The sequence below is a fragment of the Schistocerca nitens genome, chromosome 3, assembly GCF_023898315.1.
Source record: "Schistocerca nitens isolate TAMUIC-IGC-003100 chromosome 3, iqSchNite1.1, whole genome shotgun sequence".
Lineage (NCBI taxonomy): Eukaryota > Metazoa > Arthropoda > Insecta > Orthoptera > Acrididae > Schistocerca > Schistocerca nitens.
In genome coordinates this window covers 379,305,293-379,330,242 of record NC_064616.1, presented here as the reverse complement: position 1 = coordinate 379,330,242, position 24,950 = coordinate 379,305,293, and the positions used below count along the sequence as shown (strand labels likewise).

The window sequence follows — 24,950 nt, the reverse complement described above, 5'->3', positions numbered from 1 at the left end:
TGTAACATGAAGGTAAATCGTTCATTGATGCTTGCAGTGAGCAACACAAGGTTGAAGAAGGAGAAATTCTGCCTGGAATTGATGCAATTGAAGAGATTAGTTTGGCCGCGAGAATAGACAACAGAAGCCCACGAGAGGCACACAGAAAGAAGCGAGACCGAAAAGAAGATGTAGGGGTGAAGCCACAGCGTCCGCAGCTGGAAGTCGCGGCCTCCGAGAAATCGGTAGCTGGACCTTCTACACTAAAGGATGCAGATCATGCGTCCTCACTGAGGCAAGTTCCTCGCTCTGTTATATTCCTTTGACTAAGTACTTAAACGACACTGCAGCATGCTTGTTAAAGTAATAATTGCAGGGCCAGTACGATCTATCTTACTCATAAGAATTCTACTATGATACAAACATTTGAAGCCAACACTGCACTTTGAAAACATGCAGCATACAGAGATCTTGCATTCATCAGAAAGGAACCATTTAATAGTAACTGTCTATTTCAGGATACAAAATAGTAGAATAGATTAGATAGTGCTCATTTTGCATAAACGCCTATCTGTATGTTTAGTTATCTTATGCTCTGTACCTACTGTTAGAAGTGTAAAGCGATTGTGGTATTTAGTGCTCTCTAACGGGGTTAATCAAAATTTAACTATTTTTACTGTTTGAGTAGCTATCTAGGCATCGTATCTGTATGTACATTGGAATCATACGTCGAAAGCCACCTCAAAGTATGAGGCGGAGGGTACTGGATTGTCCTGGTACCATTAAATGATTCCACAATACGCCGATCCATTAGTGAACGGCGCGTAAGTAGAATGATTGTCTGTTAGCCTCTGTATTTGCTCTACTGCCTCGCAATTTTATATTCTGGTCATTGTACTATAAACCCCTGGGAAGGAGTAATATATTGACTGACTCTTTTCTGAAAGCGATCTCTCGCAATTTCCATAGTAAACCCCTTCGTAATGCACATAACATCTCTTGTAACGTATTCCGATGGACTTTATTGTGAATCTGTGTTACGTTTCTTGCCCCCAATAAGCGACAAACGATTTCCTCTTGTTTGGAGGATATCCACATCTTCTGTGAGCCCTATACTGTAAAGACTCTGTACTGATGAACAGTATTCAAGATTAGAACGAAAAAAGCGCAAATGTGGTCCGATTCTTGAAAAGCTCAAGTGTTTTCACTAAGCGCGAAAGTAGAACCTTCTTAAATGTCTATCTGAAGCCAAGGAAAACGTCATCAACCAGAGGGCCGATACCTAGCAGGCAATTGACCTCATGGAGGAAAAGCGCAAGCCAGGTTTCGTGCGATCTCTGTTAGGGGAATCGATTTTCCTTTTTATGGAGGAGTATTTCGTAACGAAAAAATGTCATAAGTCTTGAGCATAAGGCATGTTCGATAATTCTATAACAGACTGACGTCGATGATATAGGTATACAGTTGTGGGTATCTGCGCTAGACCTCTTCTTGGTAACAGGAAAGACGTGCGTGTTTTTCGAATCACTAGGTACCGTTCGTTGCTCAAGTGATCTACGATAAACTCTTGCTATAAAGGGTGCAAGACCTTTGAGATATTATTTGTAGAATGTTATAGGTATCTCATTTTGTCCTGATGCCATTCCACTATTAAGCGATTGAATTTGCTTTTTCATTCTCCCTCCAATTATCTCAGTATGGGCTGTTTCGACGTTCTCGCGATGAATCAAAGGAAAGACAGTGTTACGACCCTGCACGGTGAAACAATGTCAGAAGACCGCAATTAGTATTTCGGCATTCTGCAGGTTATCTTCCTTTTCGGTTCGAGTATCGACTGTGACTGAATCAGAAGATGTCTTCAACTCACTTGACTTTACATCTGACTAAAATCTCTTTAGCTTTTTTCTCAGATCGCTTGATAAAATCATATGTATAAGGTCATGGAACGCTTCTCTGATTGCTCTCTTTAGACTCACTTCCGCTTCGTTCAGCTTTTGTTTGTGTGTTAGGCATTCACATCTCTCGATTGTGTGCAAAAGGTCCCTTTGTTTATGGAGCTGTTCTCTAGAAATACAATTAAAGCACAGTGGCTTTCTCCTGTCTCTGAAGACCTTGTCCAGAAGATACTAGTGTGAAGCATACTCAATGATAATTTTGAATTCTTCTCATTTGTGTTGCACGTTTTCGTTCTCATCATTGGATTTTTGATATTGACTTTTCAGATACACTGCACTTTGTAACCTGAAACTATTCCTATGCAAAAACATTTTCCAACCTTGCTTAAGATTCATGTAAAACCTGTAGTCATAGTTGGTGTCTTAGTATTATCATCAGTGATATCTTCCTCTACGTTCACTGATTCGTTACGTTCAAGACTGTTTGTTCCTAGAAGTGCAAAGACGTTGCCTACCCCAGTTCTATCTCAATGCGCTCAATGTAATTTTGTCACATGACATTCAGAATAATGTCACGTGAATAGCTGTTTGTGGCACCAATTTTGATAGCATGGTGTGCAATCTGTACGTGTTAAGTGGAATTTGGTTTCTATTAGAACAGCATAATTGGGAAAATTACTAACGATTCTCTGTTAAGTTCTCTCTGAAGCGCTCGACCACTAGATTTCCTGGCCCAGACGGTCTATGGAAGCGTCCGATTACAGGTCTTGACGGATATTTCACGCGTAACATCACTCACAATTAATTAACTTTCGCTATCTGTGATAACCTTGTTGATATTATGGATTTCTTTGCTGCACTAAGTCTAACAATTATAGCGAAGAGTAAGACTCACCTTTTGCTATTGAAACTCCAAAGCTTTAGCACTGAATGCGAAATACTTTTTAATTTCTTTTGGAAGAATTATATAACAGGCCTCGTAGCTTTTTTTTCTATTCTGCTGCCATTGACAAGTTGGTAACTGCATGTCGTAAAACAGAGGTAACACGAAATGTGACTTACACGTGTTTGTATATATAGCTTATAGAAAAACAATGTGATATTAAGTGTTAACTCTTTAACTGCTCTCGACGTGTTAACGTGCGCGCATTTGTACCTATCCCTGTGTGCTCTGACCTTGTTTACCCTCGCCTCCAGTCCTTTTACCTGGCAAACTGAACGTGTGTACGCGTAAATAAAAGGACTTGTGGCATACGTAGAGACGTTCAGAGCACACACGGACAGGTACAGAGGCGCACGTTTTCAAATGGTTCAAATGGCTCTGAACACTATGGGACGTAACATCTGAGGTCATCAGTCCCCTACAACTTTGAACTACTTAAAGCTAACTAACCTAAGGACATCACACACATCCATGGCCGAAGCAGGATTCAAACCTGCGACTGTAGCGGTCGCGCGGTTGCAGACTGTAGCGCCTAGAACCGCTTGGCCACTTCGGCCGCGCACGTGTAAACACGTCCAGAGCAGTTAAAGGTATAAATTTGAAGTAACGCATGCTCATGCCAAACTGATGTAGTTATATTAAACTAAAAATGTGTTGCACAGATAAAATTTCTTCCTCAATGACTGGCACCATTGGGTAGACCACACTGAATATCACAAATTGTACTGGGGCGAATATTCTGCCCTGACGAACTCTTATGTTAACTTTCGAATGTTGTATGTTATTGTAACATGAAGGTAAATCGTTCATTGATGCTTGTAGTGAGCAACACAAGGTTGAAGAAGGAGAAATTCTGCCTGGAATTGATGCAATTGAAGAAATTAGTTCGGCCACGAGAATAGACACTAGAAGCCCACGAGAGGCACACAAAAAGAACCAAGACCGAAAAGAAGATGTAGGGGTGAAGCCACAGCGTCCGCAGCTGGATGTCGCGGCCCCCGAGAAATCGGTAGCTGGACCTTCTACACTAAAGGATGCAGATCATGCGTCCTCACTGAGGCAAGTTCCTCGCTCTGTCATATTCCTTTGACTAAGTACTTAAACGACACTGCAGCATGCTTGTTAAAGTAATAATTGCAGGGCCAGTACGATCTATCTTACTCATAAGAATTCTACTATGATACAAACATTTGAAGCCAACACTGCACTTTGAAAACATGCAGCATACAGAGATCTTGCATTCATCAGAAAGGAACCATTTAATTGTAACTGTCTATTTCAGGATACAAAATAGTAGAATAGATTAGATAGTGCTCATTTAGCATAAACGCCTATCTATATGTTTAGTTATCTTATGCTCTGTACCTACTGTTAGAAGTGTAAAGCGATTGTGGTATTTAGTGCTCTCTAACGGGATTATTCAAAATTTAACTATTTTTACTGTTTGAGTAGCTATCTAGGCATCGTATCTGTGTGTACATCGGCATCATACCTCGAAAGCCACCTCAAAGTATGTGGCGGAGGGTACTGGATTGTCCTGGTACCATTAAGTGATTCCACCCTACGCCGATCCATTAGTGAACGGCGCGTGAGTTGAAAGGTTGTCTGTTATCCTCTGCATTTGCTCTACTGCCTCGCAATTTTATATTCTGGTCATTGTACTATAAACCCCTGGGAAGGAGTAATATATTGACTGACTCTTTTCTGAAAGAGATCTCTCGCAATTTCCATAGTAAACCCCTTCGTAATGCACATAACATCTCTTTTAATGTATTCCGATGGACTTTATTGAGAATCTATGTTACGTTTCTCGCCTCCACTAAGCGACAAACGATTTCTTTCCTCTTCTTTGGATGATATCCACATCTTCCTTGAGCCCTGTACTGTAAAGACTCTGTACTGATGAACAGTATTCAAGAATAGAACGAAAAAAGCGCAAATGTGGTCCGATTCTTGAAAAGCTCAAGTGTTTTCACTAAGCGCGAAAGTAGTACCTTCTTAAATGTCTATCTGAAGCCAAGGAAAACGTCATCAACCAGAGGGCCGATACCTAACGGGCAATTGACCTGATGGAGGAAAAGCGCTAGCCAGGTTTCGTGCGATCTCTGTTAGGGGAATCGATTTTCCTTTTTATGGAGGAGTATTTCGTAACGAAAAAATGTCATAAGTCTTGAGCATAAAGCATGTTCGATAATTCTATAACAGACTGACGTCGATGATATAGGTATACAGTTGTGGGTATCTGCGCTAGACCTCTTCTTGGTAACAGGAAAGACGTGCGTGTTTTTCGAATCACTAGGTACCGTTCGTTGCTCAAGTGATCTACGATAAACTCTTGCTATAAAGGGTGCAAGACCTTTGAGATATTATTTGTAGAATGTTATAGGTATCTCATTTTGTCCTGATGCCATTCCACTATTAAGCGATTGAATTTGCTTTTTCATTCTCCCTCCAATTATCTCAGTATGGGCTGTTTCGACGTTCTCGCGATGAATCAAAGGAAAGACAGTGTTACGACCCTGCACGGTGAAACAATGTCAGAAGACCGCAATTAGTATTTCGGCATTCTGTAGGTTATCTTCCTTTTCGGTTCGAGTATCGACTGTGACTGAATCAGTAGATGTCTTCAACTCACTTGACTTTACATCTGACTAAAATCTCTTTAGCTTTTTTCTCAGATCGCTTGATAAAATCATATGTATAAGGTCATGGAACGCTTCTCTGATTGCTCTCTTTAGACTCACTTCCGCTTCGTTCAGCTTTTGTTTGTGTGTTAGGCATTCACATCTCTCGATTGTGTGCAAAAGGTCCCTTTGTTTATGGAGCTGTTCTCTAGAAATACAATTAAAGCACAGTGGCTTTCTCCTGTCTCTGAAGACCTTGTCCAGAAGATACTAGTGTGAAGCATACTCAATGATAATTTTCAATTCTTCTCATTTGTGTTGCACGTTTTCGTTCTCATAATTGGATTTTTGATATTGACTTTTCAGATACACTGCACTTTGTAACCTGAAACTATTCCTATGCAAAAACATTTTCCAACCTTGCTTAAGATTCATGTAAAACCTGTAGTCATAGTTGGTGTCTTAGTATTATCATCAGTGATATCTTCCTCTACGTTCACTGATTCGTTACGTTCAAGACTGTTTGTTCCTAGAAGTGCAAAGACGTTGCCTACCCCAGTTCTATCTCAATGCGCTCAATGTAATTTTGTCACATGACATTCAGAATAATGTCACGTGAATAGCTGTTTGTGGCACCAATTTTGATAGCATGGTGTGCAATCTGTACGTGTTAAGTGGAATTTGGTTTCTATTAGAACAGCATAATTGGGAAAATTACTAACGATTCTCTGTTAAGTTCTCTCTGAAGCGCTCGACCACTAGATTTCCTGGCCCAGACGGTCTACGGAAGCGTCCGATTACAGGTCTTGACGGATATTTCACGCGTAACATCACTCACAATTAATTAACTTTCGCTATCTGTGATAACCTTGTTGATATTATGGATTTCTTTGCTGCACTAAGTCTAACAATTATAGCGAAGAGTAAGACTCACCTTTTGCTATTGAAACTCCAAAGCTTTAGCACTGAATGCGAAATACTTTTTAATTTCTTTTGGAAGAATTATATAACAGGCCTCGTAGCTTTTTTTTCTATTCTGCTGCCATTGACAAGTTGGTAACTGCATGTCGTAAAACAGAGGTAACACGAAATGTGACTTACACGTGTTTGTATATATAGCTTATAGAAAAACAATGTGATATTAAGTGTTAACTCTTTAACTGCTCTCGACGTGTTAACGTGCGCGCATTTGTACCTATCCCTGTGTGCTCTGACCTTGTTTACCCTCGCCTCCAGTCCTTTTACCTGGCAAACTGAACGTGTGTACGCGTAAATAAAAGGACTTGTGGCATACGTAGAGACGTTCAGAGCACACACGGACAGGTACAGAGGCGCACGTGTTCAAATGGTTCAAATGGCTCTGAACACTATGGGACGTAACATCTGAGGTCATCAGTCCCCTACAACTTTGAACTACTTAAAGCTAACTAACCTAAGGACATCACACACATCCATGGCCGAAGCAGGATTCAAACCTGCGACTGTAGCGGTCGCGCGGTTGCAGACTGTAGCGCCTAGAACCGCTTGGCCACTTCGGCCGCGCACGTGTAAACACGTCCAGAGCAGTTAAAGGTATAAATTTGAAGTAACGCATGCTCATGCCAAACTGATGTAGTTATATTAAACTAAAAATGTGTTGCACAGATAAAATTTCTTCCTCAATGACTGGCACCATTGGGTAGACCACACTGAATATCACAAATTGTACTGGGGCGAATATTCTGCCCTGACGAACTCTTATGTTAACTTTCGAATGTTGTATGTTATTGTAACATGAAGGTAAATCGTTCATTGATGCTTGTAGTGAGCAACACAAGGTTGAAGAAGGAGAAATTCTGCCTGGAATTGATGCAATTGAAGAAATTAGTTCGGCCACGAGAATAGACACTAGAAGCCCACGAGAGGCACACAAAAAGAACCAAGACCGAAAAGAAGATGTAGGGGTGAAGCCACAGCGTCCGCAGCTGGATGTCGCGGCCCCCGAGAAATCGGTAGCTGGACCTTCTACACTAAAGGATGCAGATCATGCGTCCTCACTGAGGCAAGTTCCTCGCTCTGTCATATTCCTTTGACTAAGTACTTAAACGACACTGCAGCATGCTTGTTAAAGTAATAATTGCAGGGCCAGTACGATCTATCTTACTCATAAGAATTCTACTATGATACAAACATTTGAAGCCAACACTGCACTTTGAAAACATGCAGCATACAGAGATCTTGCATTCATCAGAAAGGAACCATTTAATTGTAACTGTCTATTTCAGGATACAAAATAGTAGAATAGATTAGATAGTGCTCATTTAGCATAAACGCCTATCTATATGTTTAGTTATCTTATGCTCTGTACCTACTGTTAGAAGTGTAAAGCGATTGTGGTATTTAGTGCTCTCTAACGGGATTATTCAAAATTTAACTATTTTTACTGTTTGAGTAGCTATCTAGGCATCGTATCTGTGTGTACATCGGCATCATACCTCGAAAGCCACCTCAAAGTATGTGGCGGAGGGTACTGGATTGTCCTGGTACCATTAAGTGATTCCACCCTACGCCGATCCATTAGTGAACGGCGCGTGAGTTGAAAGGTTGTCTGTTATCCTCTGCATTTGCTCTACTGCCTCGCAATTTTATATTCTGGTCATTGTACTATAAACCCCTGGGAAGGAGTAATATATTGACTGACTCTTTTCTGAAAGAGATCTCTCGCAATTTCCATAGTAAACCCCTTCGTAATGCACATAACATCTCTTTTAATGTATTCCGATGGACTTTATTGAGAATCTATGTTACGTTTCTCGCCTCCACTAAGCGACAAACGATTTCTTTCCTCTTCTTTGGATGATATCCACATCTTCCTTGAGCCCTGTACTGTAAAGACTCTGTACTGATGAACAGTATTCAAGAATAGAACGAAAAAAGCGCAAATGTGGTCCGATTCTTGAAAAGCTCAAGTGTTTTCACTAAGCGCGAAAGTAGTACCTTCTTAAATGTCTATCTGAAGCCAAGGAAAACGTCATCAACCAGAGGGCCGATACCTAACGGGCAATTGACCTGATGGAGGAAAAGCGCAAGCCAGGTTTCGTGCGATCTCTGTTAGGGGAATCGATTTTCCTTTTTATGGAGGAGTATTTCGTAACGAAAAAATGTCATAAGTCTTGAGCATAAAGCATGTTCGATAATTCTATAACAGACTGACGTCGATGATATAGGTATACAGTTGTGGGTATCTGCGCTAGACCTCTTCTTGGTAACAGGAAAGACGTGCGTGTTTTTCGAATCACTAGGTACCGTTCGTTGCTCAAGTGATCTACGATAAACTCTTGCTATAAAGGGTGCAAGACCTTTGAGATATTATTTGTAGAATGTTATAGGTATCTCATTTTGTCCTGATGCCATTCCACTATTAAGCGATTGAATTTGCTTTTTCATTCTCCCTCCAATTATCTCAGTATGGGCTGTTTCGACGTTCTCGCGATGAATCAAAGGAAAGACAGTGTTACGACCCTGCACGGTGAAACAATGTCAGAAGACCGCAATTAGTATTTCGGCATTCTGCAGGTTATCTTCCTTTTCGGTTCGAGTATCGACTGTGACTGAATCAGTAGATGTCTTCAACTCACTTGACTTTACATCTGACTAAAATCTCTTTAGCTTTTTTCTCAGATCGCGTGATAAAATCATATGTATAAGGTCATGGAACGCTTCTCTGATTGCTCTCTTTAGACTCACTTCCGCTTCGTTCAGCTTTTGTTTGTGTGTTAGGCATTCACATCTCTCGTTTGTGTGCAAAAGGTCCCTTTGTTTATGGAGCTGTTCTCTAGAAATACAATTAAAGCACAGTGGCTTTCTCCTGTCTCTGAAGACCTTGTCCAGAAGATACTAGTGTGAAGCATACTCAATGATAATTTTGAATTCTTCTCATTTGTGTTGCACGTTTTCGTTCTCATCATTGGATTTTTGATATTGACTTTTCAGATACACTGCACTTTGTAACCTGAAACTATTCCTATGCAAAAACATTTTCCAACCTTGCTTAAGATTCATGTAAAACCTGTAGTCATAGTTGGTGTCTTAGTATTATCATCAGTGATATCTTCCTCTACGTTCACTGATTCGTTACGTTCAAGACTGTTTGTTCCTAGAAGTGCAAAGACGTTGCCTACCCCAGTTCTATCTCAATGCGCTCAATGTAATTTTGTCACATGACATTCAGAATAATGTCACGTGAATAGCTGTTTGTGGCACCAATTTTGATAGCATGGTGTGCAATCTGTACGTGTTAAGTGGAATTTGGTTTCTATTAGAACAGCATAATTGGGAAAATTACTAACGATTCTCTGTTAAGTTCTCTCTGAAGCGCTCGACCACTAGATTTCCTGGCCCAGACGGTCTATGGAAGCGTCCGATTACAGGTCTTGACGGATATTTCACGCGTAACATCACTCACAATTAATTAACTTTCGCTATCTGTGATAACCTTGTTGATATTATGGATTTCTTTGCTGCACTAAGTCTAACAATTATAGCGAAGAGTAAGACTCACCTTTTGCTATTGAAACTCCAAAGCTTTAGCACTGAATGCGAAATACTTTTTAATTTCTTTTGGAAGAATTATATAACAGGCCTCGTAGCTTTTTTTTCTATTCTGCTGCCATTGACAAGTTGGTAACTGCATGTCGTAAAACAGAGGTAACACGAAATGTGACTTACACGTGTTTGTATATATAGCTTATAGAAAAACAATGTGATATTAAGTGTTAACTCTTTAACTGCTCTCGACGTGTTAACGTGCGCGCATTTGTACCTATCCCTGTGTGCTCTGACCTTGTTTACCCTCGCCTCCAGTCCTTTTACCTGGCAAACTGAACGTGTGTACGCGTAAATAAAAGGACTTGTGGCATACGTAGAGACGTTCAGAGCACACACGGACAGGTACAGAAGCGCACGTGTTCAAATGGTTCAAATGGCTCTGAACACTATGGGACGTAACATCTGAGGTCATCAGTCCCCTACAACTTTGAACTACTTAAAGCTAACTAACCTAAGGACATCACACACATCCATGGCCGAAGCAGGATTCAAACCTGCGACTGTAGCGGTCGCGCGGTTGCAGACTGTAGCGCCTAGAACCGCTTGGCCACTTCGGCCGCGCACGTGTAAACACGTCCAGAGCAGTTAAAGGTATAAATTTGAAGTAACGCATGCTCATGCCAAACTGATGTAGTTATATTAAACTAAAAATGTGTTGCACAGATAAAATTTCTTCCTCAATGACTGGCACCATTGGGTAGACCACACTGAATATCACAAATTGTACTGGGGCGAATATTCTGCCCTGACGAACTCTTATGTTAACTTTCGAATGTTGTATGTTATTGTAACATGAAGGTAAATCGTTCATTGATGCTTGTAGTGAGCAACACAAGGTTGAAGAAGGAGAAATTCTGCCTGGAATTGATGCAATTGAAGAAATTAGTTCGGCCACGAGAATAGACACTAGAAGCCCACGAGAGGCACACAAAAAGAACCAAGACCGAAAAGAAGATGTAGGGGTGAAGCCACAGCGTCCGCAGCTGGATGTCGCGGCCCCCGAGAAATCGGTAGCTGGACCTTCTACACTAAAGGATGCAGATCATGCGTCCTCACTGAGGCAAGTTCCTCGCTCTGTCATATTCCTTTGACTAAGTACTTAAACGACACTGCAGCATGCTTGTTAAAGTAATAATTGCAGGGCCAGTACGATCTATCTTACTCATAAGAATTCTACTATGATACAAACATTTGAAGCCAACACTGCACTTTGAAAACATGCAGCATACAGAGATCTTGCATTCATCAGAAAGGAACCATTTAATTGTAACTGTCTATTTCAGGATACAAAATAGTAGAATAGATTAGATAGTGCTCATTTAGCATAAACGCCTATCTATATGTTTAGTTATCTTATGCTCTGTACCTACTGTTAGAAGTGTAAAGCGATTGTGGTATTTAGTGCTCTCTAACGGGATTATTCAAAATTTAACTATTTTTACTGTTTGAGTAGCTATCTAGGCATCGTATCTGTGTGTACATCGGCATCATACCTCGAAAGCCACCTCAAAGTATGTGGCGGAGGGTACTGGATTGTCCTGGTACCATTAAGTGATTCCACCCTACGCCGATCCATTAGTGAACGGCGCGTGAGTTGAAAGGTTGTCTGTTATCCTCTGCATTTGCTCTACTGCCTCGCAATTTTATATTCTGGTCATTGTACTATAAACCCCTGGGAAGGAGTAATATATTGACTGACTCTTTTCTGAAAGAGATCTCTCGCAATTTCCATAGTAAACCCCTTCGTAATGCACATAACATCTCTTTTAATGTATTCCGATGGACTTTATTGAGAATCTATGTTACGTTTCTCGCCTCCACTAAGCGACAAACGATTTCTTTCCTCTTCTTTGGATGATATCCACATCTTCCTTGAGCCCTGTACTGTAAAGACTCTGTACTGATGAACAGTATTCAAGAATAGAACGAAAAAAGCGCAAATGTGGTCCGATTCTTGAAAAGCTCAAGTGTTTTCACTAAGCGCGAAAGTAGTACCTTCTTAAATGTCTATCTGAAGCCAAGGAAAACGTCATCAACCAGAGGGCCGATACCTAACGGGCAATTGACCTCATGGAGGAAAAGCGCAAGCCAGGTTTCGTGCGATCTCTGTTAGGGGAATCGATTTTCCTTTTTATGGAGGAGTATTTCGTAACGAAAAAATGTCATAAGTCTTGAGCATAAAGCATGTTCGATAATTCTATAACAGACTGACGTCGATGATATAGGTATACAGTTGTGGGTATCTGCGCTAGACCTCTTCTTGGTAACAGGAAAGACGTGCGTGTTTTTCGAATCACTAGGTACCGTTCGTTGCTCAAGTGATCTACGATAAACTCTTGCTATAAAGGGTGCAAGACCTTTGAGATATTATTTGTAGAATGTTATAGGTATCTCATTTTGTCCTGATGCCATTCCACTATTAAGCGATTGAATTTGCTTTTTCATTCTCCCTCCAATTATCTCAGTATGGGCTGTTTCGACGTTCTCGCGATGAATCAAAGGAAAGACAGTGTTACGACCCTGCACGGTGAAACAATGTCAGAAGACCGCAATTAGTATTTCGGCATTCTGCAGGTTATCTTCCTTTTCGGTTCGAGTATCGACTGTGACTGAATCAGTAGATGTCTTCAACTCACTTGACTTTACATCTGACTAAAATCTCTTTAGCTTTTTTCTCAGATCGCTTGATAAAATCATATGTATAAGGTCATGGAACGCTTCTCTGATTGCTCTCTTTAGACTCACTTCCGCTTCGTTCAGCTTTTGTTTGTGTGTTAGGCATTCACATCTCTCGATTGTGTGCAAAAGGTCCCTTTGTTTATGGAGCTGTTCTCTAGAAATACAATTAAAGCACAGTGGCTTTCTCCTGTCTCTGAAGACCTTGTCCAGAAGATACTAGTGTGAAGCATACTCAATGATAATTTTGAATTCTTCTCATTTGTGTTGCACGTTTTCGTTCTCATCATTGGATTTTTGATATTGACTTTTCAGATACACTGCACTTTGTAACCTGAAACTATTCCTATGCAAAAACATTTTCCAACCTTGCTTAAGATTCATGTAAAACCTGTAGTCATAGTTGGTGTCTTAGTATTATCATTAGTGATATCTTCCTCTACGTTCACTGATTCGTTACGTTCAAGACTGTTTGTTCCTAGAAGTGCAAAGACGTTGCCTACCCCAGTTCTATCTCAATGCGCTCAATGTAATTTTGTCACATGACATTCAGAATAATGTCACGTGAATAGCTGTTTGTGGCACCAATTTTGATAGCATGGTGTGCAATCTGTACGTGTTAAGTGGAAATTGGTTTCTATTAGAACAGCATAATTGGGAAAATTACTAACGATTCTCTGTTAAGTTCTCTCTGAAGCGCTCGACCACTAGATTTCCTGGCCCAGACGGTCTATGGAAGCGTCCGATTACAGGTCTTGACGGATATTTCACGCGTAACATCACTCACAATTAATTAACTTTCGCTATCTGTGATAACCTTGTTGATATTATGGATTTCTTTGCTGCACTAAGTCTAACAATTATAGCGAAGAGTAAGACTCACCTTTTGCTATTGAAACTCCAAAGCTTTAGCACTGAATGCGAAATACTTTTTAATTTCTTTTGGAAGAATTATATAACAGGCCTCGTAGCTTTTTTTTCTATTCTGCTGCCATTGACAAGTTGGTAACTGCATGTCGTAAAACAGAGGTAACACGAAATGTGACTTACACGTGTTTGTATATATAGCTTATAGAAAAACAATGTGATATTAAGTGTTAACTCTTTAACTGCTCTCGACGTGTTAACGTGCGCGCATTTGTACCTATCCCTGTGTGCTCTGACCTTGTTTACCCTCGCCTCCAGTCCTTTTACCTGGCAAACTGAACGTGTGTACGCGTAAATAAAAGGACTTGTGGCATACGTAGAGACGTTCAGAGCACACACGGACAGGTACAGAGGCGCACGTGTTCAAATGGTTCAAATGGCTCTGAACACTATGGGACGTAACATCTGAGGTCATCAGTCCCCTACAACTTTGAACTACTTAAAGCTAACTAACCTAAGGACATCACACACATCCATGGCCGAAGCAGGATTCAAACCTGCGACTGTAGCGGTCGCGCGGTTGCAGACTGTAGCGCCTAGAACCGCTTGGCCACTTCGGCCGCGCACGTGTTAACACGTCCAGAGCAGTTAAAGGTATAAATTTGAAGTAACGCATGCTCATGCCAAACTGATGTAGTTATATTAAACTAAAAATGTGTTGCACAGATAAAATTTCTTCCTCAATGACTGGCACCATTGGGTAGACCACACTGAATATCACAAATTGTACTGGGGCGAATATTCTGCCCTGACGAACTCTTATGTTAACTTTCGAATGTTGTATGTTATTGTAACATGAAGGTAAATCGTTCATTGATGCTTGTAGTGAGCAACACAAGGTTGAAGAAGGAGAAATTCTGCCTGGAATTGATGCAATTGAAGAAATTAGTTCGGCCACGAGAATAGACACTAGAAGCCCACGAGAGGCACACAAAAAGAACCAAGACCGAAAAGAAGATGTAGGGGTGAAGCCACAGCGTCCGCAGCTGGATGTCGCGGCCCCCGAGAAATCGGTAGCTGGACCTTCTACACTAAAGGATGCAGATCATGCGTCCTCACTGAGGCAAGTTCCTCGCTCTGTCATATTCCTTTGACTAAGTACTTAAACGACACTGCAGCATGCTTGTTAAAGTAATAATTGCAGGGCCAGTACGATCTATCTTACTCATAAGAATTCTACTATGATACAAACATTTGAAGCCAACACTGCACTTTGAAAACATGCAGCATACAGAGATCTTGCATTCATCAGAAAGGAACCATTTAATTGTAACTGTCTATTTCAGGATACAAAATAGTAGAATAGATTAGATAGTGCTCATTTAGCATAAACGCCTATCTATATGTTTAGTTATCTTATGCTCTGTACCTACTGTTAGAAGTGTAAAGCGATTGTGATATTTAGTGCTCTCTAACGGGATTATTCAAAATTTAACTATTTTTACTGTTTGAGTAGCTATCTAGGCATCGTATCTGTGTGTACATCGGCATCATACCTCGAAAGCCACCTCAAAGTATGTGGCGGAGGGTACTGGATTGTCCTGGTACCATTAAGTGATTCCACCCTACGCCGATCCATTAGTGAACGGCGCGTGAGTTGAAAGGTTGTCTGTTATCCTCTGCATTTGCTCTACTGCCTCGCAATTTTATATTCTGGTCATTGTACTATAAACCCCTGGGAAGGAGCAATATATTGACTGACTCTTTTCTGAAAGAGATCTCTCGCAATTTCCATAGTAAACCCCTTCGTAATGCACATAACATCTCTTTTAATGTATTCCGATGGACTTTATTGAGAATCTATGTTACGTTTCTCGCCTCCACTAAGCGACAAACGATTTCTTTCCTCTTCTTTGGATGATATCCACATCTTCCTTGAGCCCTGTACTGTAAAGACTCTGTACTGATGAACAGTATTCAAGAATAGAACGAAAAAAGCGCAAATGTGGTCCGATTCTTGAAAAGCTCAAGTGTTTTCACTAAGCGCCAAAGTAGAACCTTCTTAAATATCTATCTGAAGCCAAGGAAAACGTCATCAACCAGAGCGCCGATACCTAACAGGCAATTGACCTCATGGAGGAAAAGCGCAAGCCAGGTTTCGGGCGATCTCTGTTAGTGGAATCGATTTTCCTTTTTATGGAGGAGTATTTCGTAACGAAAAAATGTCATAAGTCTTGAGCATAAAGCATGTTCGATAATACTATAACAGACTGACGTCGATGATATAGGTATACAGTTGTGGGTATCTGCGCTACACCTCTTCTTGGTAACAGGAAAGACGTGCGTGTTTTTCGAATCACTAGGTACCGTTCGTTGCTCAAGTGATCTACGATAAACTCTTGCTATAAAGGGTGCAAGACCTTTGAGATATTATTTGTAGAATGTTATAGGTATCTCATTTTGTCCTGATGCCATTCCACTATTAAGCGATTGAAGTTGCTTTTTCATTCTCCCTCCAATTATCTCAGTATGGGCTGTTTCGACGTTCTCGCGATGAATCAAAGGAAAGACAGTGTTACGACCCTGCACGGTGAAACAATGTCAGAAGACCGCAATTAGTATTTCGGCATTCTGTAGGTTATCTTCCTTTTCGGTTCGAGTATCGACTGTGACTGAATCAGTAGATGTCTTCAACTCACTGACTTTACTTCTGACTAAAATCTCTATAGCTTTTTTCTCAGATCGCTTGATAAAATCGTATTTATAAGGTCATGGAACGCTTCTCTGATTGCTCTCTTTAGACTCACTTCCGCTTCGTTCAGCTTTTGTTTGTGTGTTAGGCATTCACATCTCTCGATTGTGTGCAAACGGTCCCTTTGTTTATGGAGCTGTTCTCTAGAAATACAATTAAAGCACAGTGGCTTTCTCCTGTCTCTGAAGACCTTGTCCAGAAGATACTAGTGTGAAGCATACTCAATGATAATTTTGAATTCTTCTCATTTGTGCTGCACGTTTTCGTTCTCATCACTAGATTTTTGATATTGACTTTTCAGATACACTGCACTTTGTAACCTGAAACTATTCCTATGCAAAAACATTTTCCAACCTTGCTTAAGATTCATGTAAAACCCGTAGTCATAGTTGGTGTCTTAGCATTATCATCAGTGATATCTTCCTCTACGTTCACTGATTCCTTACGTTCAAGACTGTTTGTTCCTAGAAGTGCAAAGACGTTGCCTACCCCAGTTCTATCTCAATGCGCTCAATGTAATTTTGTCACATGACATTCAGAATAATGTCAGGTGAATAGCTGTTTGTGGCACCAATTTTGATAGCATGGTGTGTAATCTGTACGTGTTAAATGGAATTTGGTTTCTATTAGAACAGCATAATTGGGAAAATTACTAACGATTCTCTGTTAAGTTCTCTCTGAAGCGCTCGACCACTAGATTTCCTGGCCCAGACGGTCTATGGAAGCGTCCGATTACAGGTCTTGACGGATATTTCACGCGTAACATCATTCACAATTAATTAACATTCGCTATCTGTGATAACCTTGTTGATATTATGGATTTATTTGCTGCACTAAGTCTAACAATAATAGCGAAGAGTAAGACTCACCTTTTGCTAATGAAACTACAAAATCTTTAGCACTGAATGCGAAACACTTTTTAATTTCTTTTGGAAGAATTATATAACAGGCCTCGTAGCATTTTTTTTCTATTCTGCTGCCATTGACAAGTTGGTAACTGCATGTCGTAAAACAGAGGTAACACGAAATGTGACTTACACGTGTTTGTATATATAGCTTATAGAAAAACAATGTGATATTAAGTGTTAACTCTTTAACTGCTCTCGACGTGTTAACGTGCGCGCATTTGTACCTATCCCTGTGTGCTCTGACCTTGTTTACCCTCGCCTCCAGTCCTTTTACCTGGCAAACTGAACGTGTGTACGTGTAAATAAAAGGACTTGTGGCATACGTAAAGACGTTCAGAGCACACACGGACAGGTACAGAGGCGCACGTGTTCAAATGGTTCAAATGGCTCTGAACACTATGGGACGTAACATCTGAGGTCATCAGTCCCCTAGAACTTTGAACTACTTAAAGCTAACTAACCTAAGGACATCACACACATCCATGCCCGAGGCAGGATTCAAACCTGCGACTGTAGCGGTCGCGCGGTTGTAGACTGTAGCGCCTAGAACCGCTTGGCCACTTCGGCCGCGCACGTGTAAACACGTCCAGAGCAGTTAAAGGTATAAATTTGAAGTAACGCATGCTCATGCCAAACTGATGTAGTTATATTAAACTAAAAATGTGTTGCACAGATAAAATTTCTTCCTCAATGACTGGCACCATTGGGTGGACCACACTGAATATCACAAATTGTACTGGGGCGAATATTCTGCCCTGACGAACTGTTATGTTAACTTTCGAATGTTGTATGTTATTGTAACATGAAGGTAAATCGTTCATTGATGCTTGCAGTGAGCAACACAAGGTTGAAGAAGGAGAAATTCTGCCTGGAATTGATGCAATTGAAGAGATTAGTTTGGCCGCGAGAATAGACAACAGAAGCCCACGAGAGGCACACAGAAAGAAGCGAGACCGAAAAGAAGATGTAGGGGTGAAGCCACAGCGTCCGCAGCTGGAAGTCGCGGCCTCCGAGAAATCGGTAGCTGGACCTTCTACACTAAAGGATGCAGATCATGCGTCCTCACTGAGGCAAGTTCCTCGCTCTGTTATATTCCTTTGACTAAGTACTTAAACGACACTGCAGCATGCTTGTTAAAGTAATAATAGCAGGGCCAGTACGATCTATCTTACTCATAAGAATTCTACTATGATACAAACATTTGAAGCCAACACTGCACTTTGAAAACATGCAGCATACAGAGATCTTGCATTCATCAGAAAGGAACCATTTAATAGTAACTGTCTATTTCAGGATACAAAATAGTAGAATAGATTAGATAGTGCTCATTTTGCATAAACGCCTATCTGTATGTTTAGTTATCTTATGCTCTGTACCTACAGTTAGAAGTGTAAAGCGATTGTGGTATTTAGTGCTCTCTAACGGGATTATTCAAAATTTAACTATTTTTACTGTTTGAGTAGCTATCTAGGCATCGTATCTGTATGTACATTGGAATCATACGTCGAAAGCCACCTCAAAGTATGAGGCGGAGGGTACTGGATTGTCCTGGTACCATTAAATGATTCCACAATACGCCGATCCATTAGTGAACGGCGCGTAAGTAGAATGATTGTCTGTTAGCCTCTGTATTTGCTCTACTGCCTCGCAATTTTATATTCTGGTCATTGTACTATAAACCCCTGGGAAGGAGTAATATATTGACTGACTCATTTCTGAAAGCGATCTCTCGCAATTTCCATAGTAAACCCCTTCGTAATGCACATAACATCTCTTGTAACGTATTCCGATGGACTTTATTGTGAATCTGTGTTACGTTTCTCGCCCCCACTAAGCGACAAACGATTTCCTCTTCTTTGGAGGATATCCACATCTTCTGTGAGCCCTATACTGTAAAGACTCTGTACTGATGAACAGTATTCAAGATTAGAACGAAAAAAAGCGCAAATGTGGTCCGATTCTTGAAAAGCTCAAGTGTTTTCACTAAGCGCCAAAGTAGAACCTTCTTAAATGTCTATCTGAAGCCAAGGAAAACGTCATCAACCAGAGGGCCGATACCTAGCAGGCAATTGACCTCATGGAGGAAAATCGCAAGCCAGGTTTCGTGCGATCTCTGTTAGGGGAATCGATTTTCCTTTTTATGGAGGAGTATTTCGTAACGAAAAAATGTCATAAGTCTTGAGCATAAAGCATGTTCGATAATTCTATAACACACTGACGTCGATGATATAGGTATACAGTTGTGGGTATCTGCGCTACACCTCTTCTTGGTAACAGGAAAGACGTGCGTGTTTTTCGAATCACTAGGTACCGTTCGTTGCTCAAGTGATCTACGATAAACTCTTGCTATAAAGGGTGCAAGACCTTTGAGATATTATTTGTAGAATGTTATAGGTATCTCATTTTGTCCTGATGCCATTCCACTATTAAGCGATTGAATTTGCTTTTTCATTCTCCCTCCAATTATCTCAGTATGGGCTGTTTCGACGTTCTCGCGATGAATCAAAGGAAAGACAGTGTTACGACCCTGCACGGTGAAACAATGTCAGAAGACCGCAATTAGTATTTCGGCATTCTGTAGGTTATCTTCCTTTTCGGTTCGAGTATCGACTGTGACTGAATCAGTAGATGTCTTCAACTCACTTGACTTTACATCTGACTAAAATCTCTTTAGCTTTTTTCTCAGAGCGCTTGATAAAATCATATGTATAAGGTCATGGAACGCTTCTCTGATTGCTCTCTTTAGACTCACTTCCGCTTCGTTCAGCTTTTGTTTGTGTGTTAGGCATTCACATCTCTCGATTGTGTGCAAAAGGTCCCTTTGTTTATGGAGCTGTTCTCTAGAAATACAATTAAAGCACAGTGGCTTTCTCCTGTCTCTGAAGACCTTGTCCAGAAGATACTAGTGTGAAGCATACTCAATGATAACTTTGAATTCTTCTCATTTGTGCTGCACGTTTTCGTTCTCATCACTAGATTTTTGATATTGACTTTTCAGATACACTGCACTTTGTAACCTGAAACTATTCCTATGCAAAAACATTTTCCAACCTTGCTTAAGATTCATGTAAAACCCGTAGTCGTAGTTGGTGTCTTAGCCTTATCATCAGTGATATCTTCCTCTACGTTCACTGATTCGTTACGTTCAAGACTGTTTGTTCCTAGAAGTGCAAAGACGTTGCCTACCCCAGTTCTATCTCAATGCGCTCAATGTAATTTTGTCACATGACATTCAGAATAATGTCACGTGAATAGCTGTTTGTGGCACCAATTTTGATAGCATGGTGTGCAATCTGTACGTGTTAAGTGGAATTTGGTTTCTATTAGAACAGCATAATTGGGAAAATTACTAACGATTCTCTGTTAAGTTCTCTCTGAAGCGCTCGACCACTAGATTTCCTGGCCCAGACGGTCTATGGAAGCGTCCGATTACAGGTCTTGACGGATATTTCACGCGTAACATCACTCACAATTAATTAACTTTCGCTATCTGTGATAACCTTGTTGATATTATGGATTTCTTTGCTGCACTAAGTCTAACAATTATAGCGAAGAGTAAGACTCACCTTTTGCTATTGAAACTACAAAATCTTTAGCACTGAATGCGAAATGCTTTTTAATTTCTTTTGGAAGAATTATATAACAGGCCTCGTAGCTTTTTTTTCTATTCTGCTGCCATTGACAAGTTGGTAACTGCATGTCGTAAAACAGAGGTAACACGAAATGTGACTTACACGTGTTTGTATATATAGCTTATAGAAAAACAATGTGATATTAAGTGTTAACTCTTTAACTGCTCTCGACGTGTTAACGTGCGCGCATTTGTACCTATCCCTGTGTGCTCTGACCTTGTTTACCCTCGCCTCCAGTCCTTTTACCTGGCAAACTGAACGTGTGTACGTGTAAATAAAAGGACTTGTGGCATACGTAAAGACGTTCAGAGCACACACGGACAGGTACAGAGGCGCACGTGTTCAAATGGTTCAAATGGCTCTGAACACTATGGGACGTAACATCTGAGGTCATCAGTCCCCTAGAACTTTGAACTACTTAAAGCTAACTAACCTAAGGACATCACACACATCCATGCCCGAGGCAGGATTCAAACCTGCGACTGTAGCGGTCGCGCGGTTGTAGACTGTAGCGCCTAGAACCGCTTGGCCACTTCGGCCGCGCACGTGTAAACACGTCCAGAGCAGTTAAAGGTATAAATTTGAAGTAACGCATGCTCATGCCAAACTGATGTAGTTATATTAAACTAAAAATGTGTTGCACAGATAAAATTTCTTCCTCAATGACTGGCACCATTGGGTAGACCACACTCAATATCACAAATTGTACTGGGGCGAATATTCTGCCCTGACGAACTCTTATGTTAACTTTCGAATGTTGTATGTTATTGTAACATGAAGGTAAATCGTTCATTGATGCTTGCAGTGAGCAACACAAGGTTGAAGAAGGAGAAATTCTGCCTGGAATTGATGCAATTGAAGAGATTAGTTTGGCCGCGAGAATAGACAACAGAAGCCCACGAGAGGCACACAGAAAGAAGCGAGACCGAAAAGAAGATGTAGGGGTGAAGCCACAGCGTCCGCAGCTGGAAGTCGCGGCCTCCGAGAAATCGGTAGCTGGACCTTCTACACTAAAGGATGCAGATCATGCGTCCTCACTGAGGCAAGTTCCTCGCTCTGTTATATTCCTTTGACTAAGTACTTAAACGACACTGCAGCATGCTTGTTAAAGTAATAATTGCAGGGCCAGTACGATCTATCTTACTCATAAGAATTCTACTATGATACAAACATTTGAAGCCAACACTGCACTTTGAAAACATGCAGCATACAGAGATCTTGCATTCATCAGAAAGGAACCATTTAATAGTAACTGTCTATTTCAGGATACAAAATAGTAGAATAGATTAGATAGTGCTCATTTTGCATAAACGCCTATCTGTATGTTTAGTTATCTTATGCTCTGTACCTACTGTTAGAAGTGTAAAGCGATTGTGGTATTTAGTGCTCACTAACGGGATTAATCAAAATTTAACTATTTTTACTGTTTGAGTAGCTATCTAGGCATCGTATCTGTATGTACATTGGAATCATACGTCGAAGGCCACCTCAAAGTATGAGGCGGAGGGTACTGGATTGTCCTGGTACCATTAAATGATTCCACAATACGCCGATCCATTAGTGAACGGCGCGTAAGTAGAATGATTGTATGTTAGCCTCTGTATTTGCTCTACTGCCTCGCAATTTTATATTCTGGTCATTGTACTATAAACCCCTGGGAAGGAGTAATATATTGACTGACTCTTTTCTGAAAGCGATCTCTCGCAATTTCCATAGTAAACCCCTTCGTAATGCACATAACATCTCTTGTAACGTATTCCGATGGACTTTATTGTGAATCTGTGTTACGTTTCTCGCCCCCACTAAGCGACAAACGATTTCCTCTTGTTTGGAGGATATCCACATCTTCTGTGAGCCCTATACTGTAAAGACTCTGTACTGATGAACAGTATTCAAGATTAGAACGAAAAAAGCGCAAATGTGGTCCGATTCTTGAAAAGCTCAAGTGTTTTCACTAAGCGCCAAAGTAGAACCTTCTTAAATGTCTATCTGAAGCCAAGGAAAACGTCATCAACCAGAGGGCCGATACCTAGCAGGCAATTGACCTCATGGAGGAAAATCGCAAGCCAGGTTTCGTGCGATCTCTGTTAGGGGAATCGATTTTCCTTTTTATGGAGGAGTATTTCGTAACGAAAAAATGTCATAAGTCTTGAGCATAAAGCATGTTCGATAATTCTATAACAGACTGACGTCGATGATATAGGTATACAGTTGTGGGTATCTGCGCTACACCTCTTCTTGGTAACAGGAAAGACGTGCGTGTTTTTCGAATCACTAGGTACCGTTCGTTGCTCAAGTGTTCTACGATAAACTCTTGCTATAAAGGGTGCAAGACCTTTGAGATATTATTTGTAGAATGTTATAGGTATCTCATTTTGTCCTGATGCCATTCCACTATTAAGCGATTGAATTTGCTTTTTCATTCTCCCTCCAATTATCTCAGTATGGGCTGTTTCGACGTTCTCGCGATGAATCAAAGGAAAGACAGTGTTACGACCCTGCACGGTGAAACAATGTCAGAAGACCGCAATTAGTATTTCGGCATTCTGTAGGTTATCTTCCTTTTCGGTTCGAGTATCGACTGTGACTGAATCAGTAGATGTCTTCAACTCACTTGACTTTACATCTGACTAAAATCTCTTTAGCTTTTTTCTCAGATCGCTTGATAAAATCATATGTATAAGGTCATGGAACGCTTCTCTGATTGCTCTCTTTAGACTCACTTCCGCTTCGTTCAGCTTTTGTTTGTGTGTTAGGCATTCACATCTCTCGATTGTGTGCAAAAGGTCCCTTTGTTTATGGAGCTGTTCTCTAGAAATACAATTAAAGCACAGTGGCTTTCTCCTGTCTCTGAAGACCTTGTCCAGAAGATACTAGTGTGAAGCATACTCAATGATAATTTTGAATTCTTCTCATTTGTGCTGCACGTTTTCGTTCTCATCACTAGATTTTTGATATTGACTTTTCAGATACACTGCACTTTGTAACCTGAAACTATTCCTATGCAAAAACATTTTCCAACCTTGCTTAAGATTCATGTAAAACCCGTAGTCGTAGTTGGTGTCTTAGCATTATCATCAGTGATATCTTCCTCTACGTTCACTGATTCGTTACGTTCAAGACTGTTTGTTCCTAGAAGTGCAAAGACGTTGCCTACCCCAGTTCTATCTCAATGCGCTCAATTTAATTTTGTCACATGACATTCAGAATAATGTCACGTGAATAGCTGTTTGTGGCACCAATTTTGATAGCATGGTGTGCAATCTGTACGTGTTAAGTGGAATTTGGTTTCTATTAGAACAGCATAATTGGGAAAATTACTAACGATTCTCTGTTAAGTTCTCTCTGAAGCGCTCGACCACTAGATTTCCTGGCCCAGACGGTCTATGGAAGCGTCCGATTACAGGTCTTGACGGATATTTCACGCGTAACATCACTCACAATTAATTAACTTTCGCTATCTGTGATAACCTTGTTGATATTATGGATTTCTTTGCTGCACTAAGTCTAACAATTATAGCGAAGAGTAAGACTCACCTTTTGCTATTGAAACTACAAAATCTTTAGCACTGAATGCGAAATGCTTTTTAATTTCTTTTGGAAGAATTATATAACAGGCCTCGTAGCTTTTTTTTCTATTCTGCTGCCATTGACAAGTTGGTAACTGCATGTCGTAAAACAGAGGTAAGACGAAATGTGACTTACACGTGTTTGTATATATAGCTTATAGAAAAACAATGTGATATTAAGTGTTAACTCTTTAACTGCTCTCGACGTGTTAACGTGCGCGCATTTGTACCCATCCCTGTGTGCTCTGACCTTGTTTACCCTCGCCTCCAGTCCTTTTACCTGGCAAACTGAACGTGTGTACGTGTAAATAAAAGGACTTGTGGCATACGTAAAGACGTTCAGAGCACACACGGACAGGTACAGAGGCGCACGTGTTCAAATGGTTCAAATGGCTCTGAACACTATGGGACGTAACATCTGAGGTCATCAGTCCCCTAGAACTTTGAACTACTTAAAGCTAACTAACCTAAGGACATCACACACATCCATGCCCGAGGCAGGATTCAAACCTGCGACT

General features: G+C 40.7%; 1 protein-coding gene across 1 annotated transcript in view; it reads left to right on the top strand.

The window, feature by feature from the left end:
* The window catches only part of LOC126249242 (titin homolog), a 191,132-nt gene that overhangs the window by 73,173 nt on the left and 93,009 nt on the right, over nucleotides 1-24,950 (top strand). Inside the window, exons 11-17 of the mRNA XM_049950900.1 lie at nucleotides 38-274; nucleotides 3,640-3,876; nucleotides 7,246-7,482; nucleotides 10,852-11,088; nucleotides 14,458-14,694; nucleotides 18,065-18,301; nucleotides 21,669-21,905. Coding sequence (XP_049806857.1) covers nucleotides 38-274; nucleotides 3,640-3,876; nucleotides 7,246-7,482; nucleotides 10,852-11,088; nucleotides 14,458-14,694; nucleotides 18,065-18,301; nucleotides 21,669-21,905 — 1,659 coding nt within the window. The remainder of the gene's footprint in view (nucleotides 1-37; nucleotides 275-3,639; nucleotides 3,877-7,245; nucleotides 7,483-10,851; nucleotides 11,089-14,457; nucleotides 14,695-18,064; nucleotides 18,302-21,668; nucleotides 21,906-24,950) is intronic.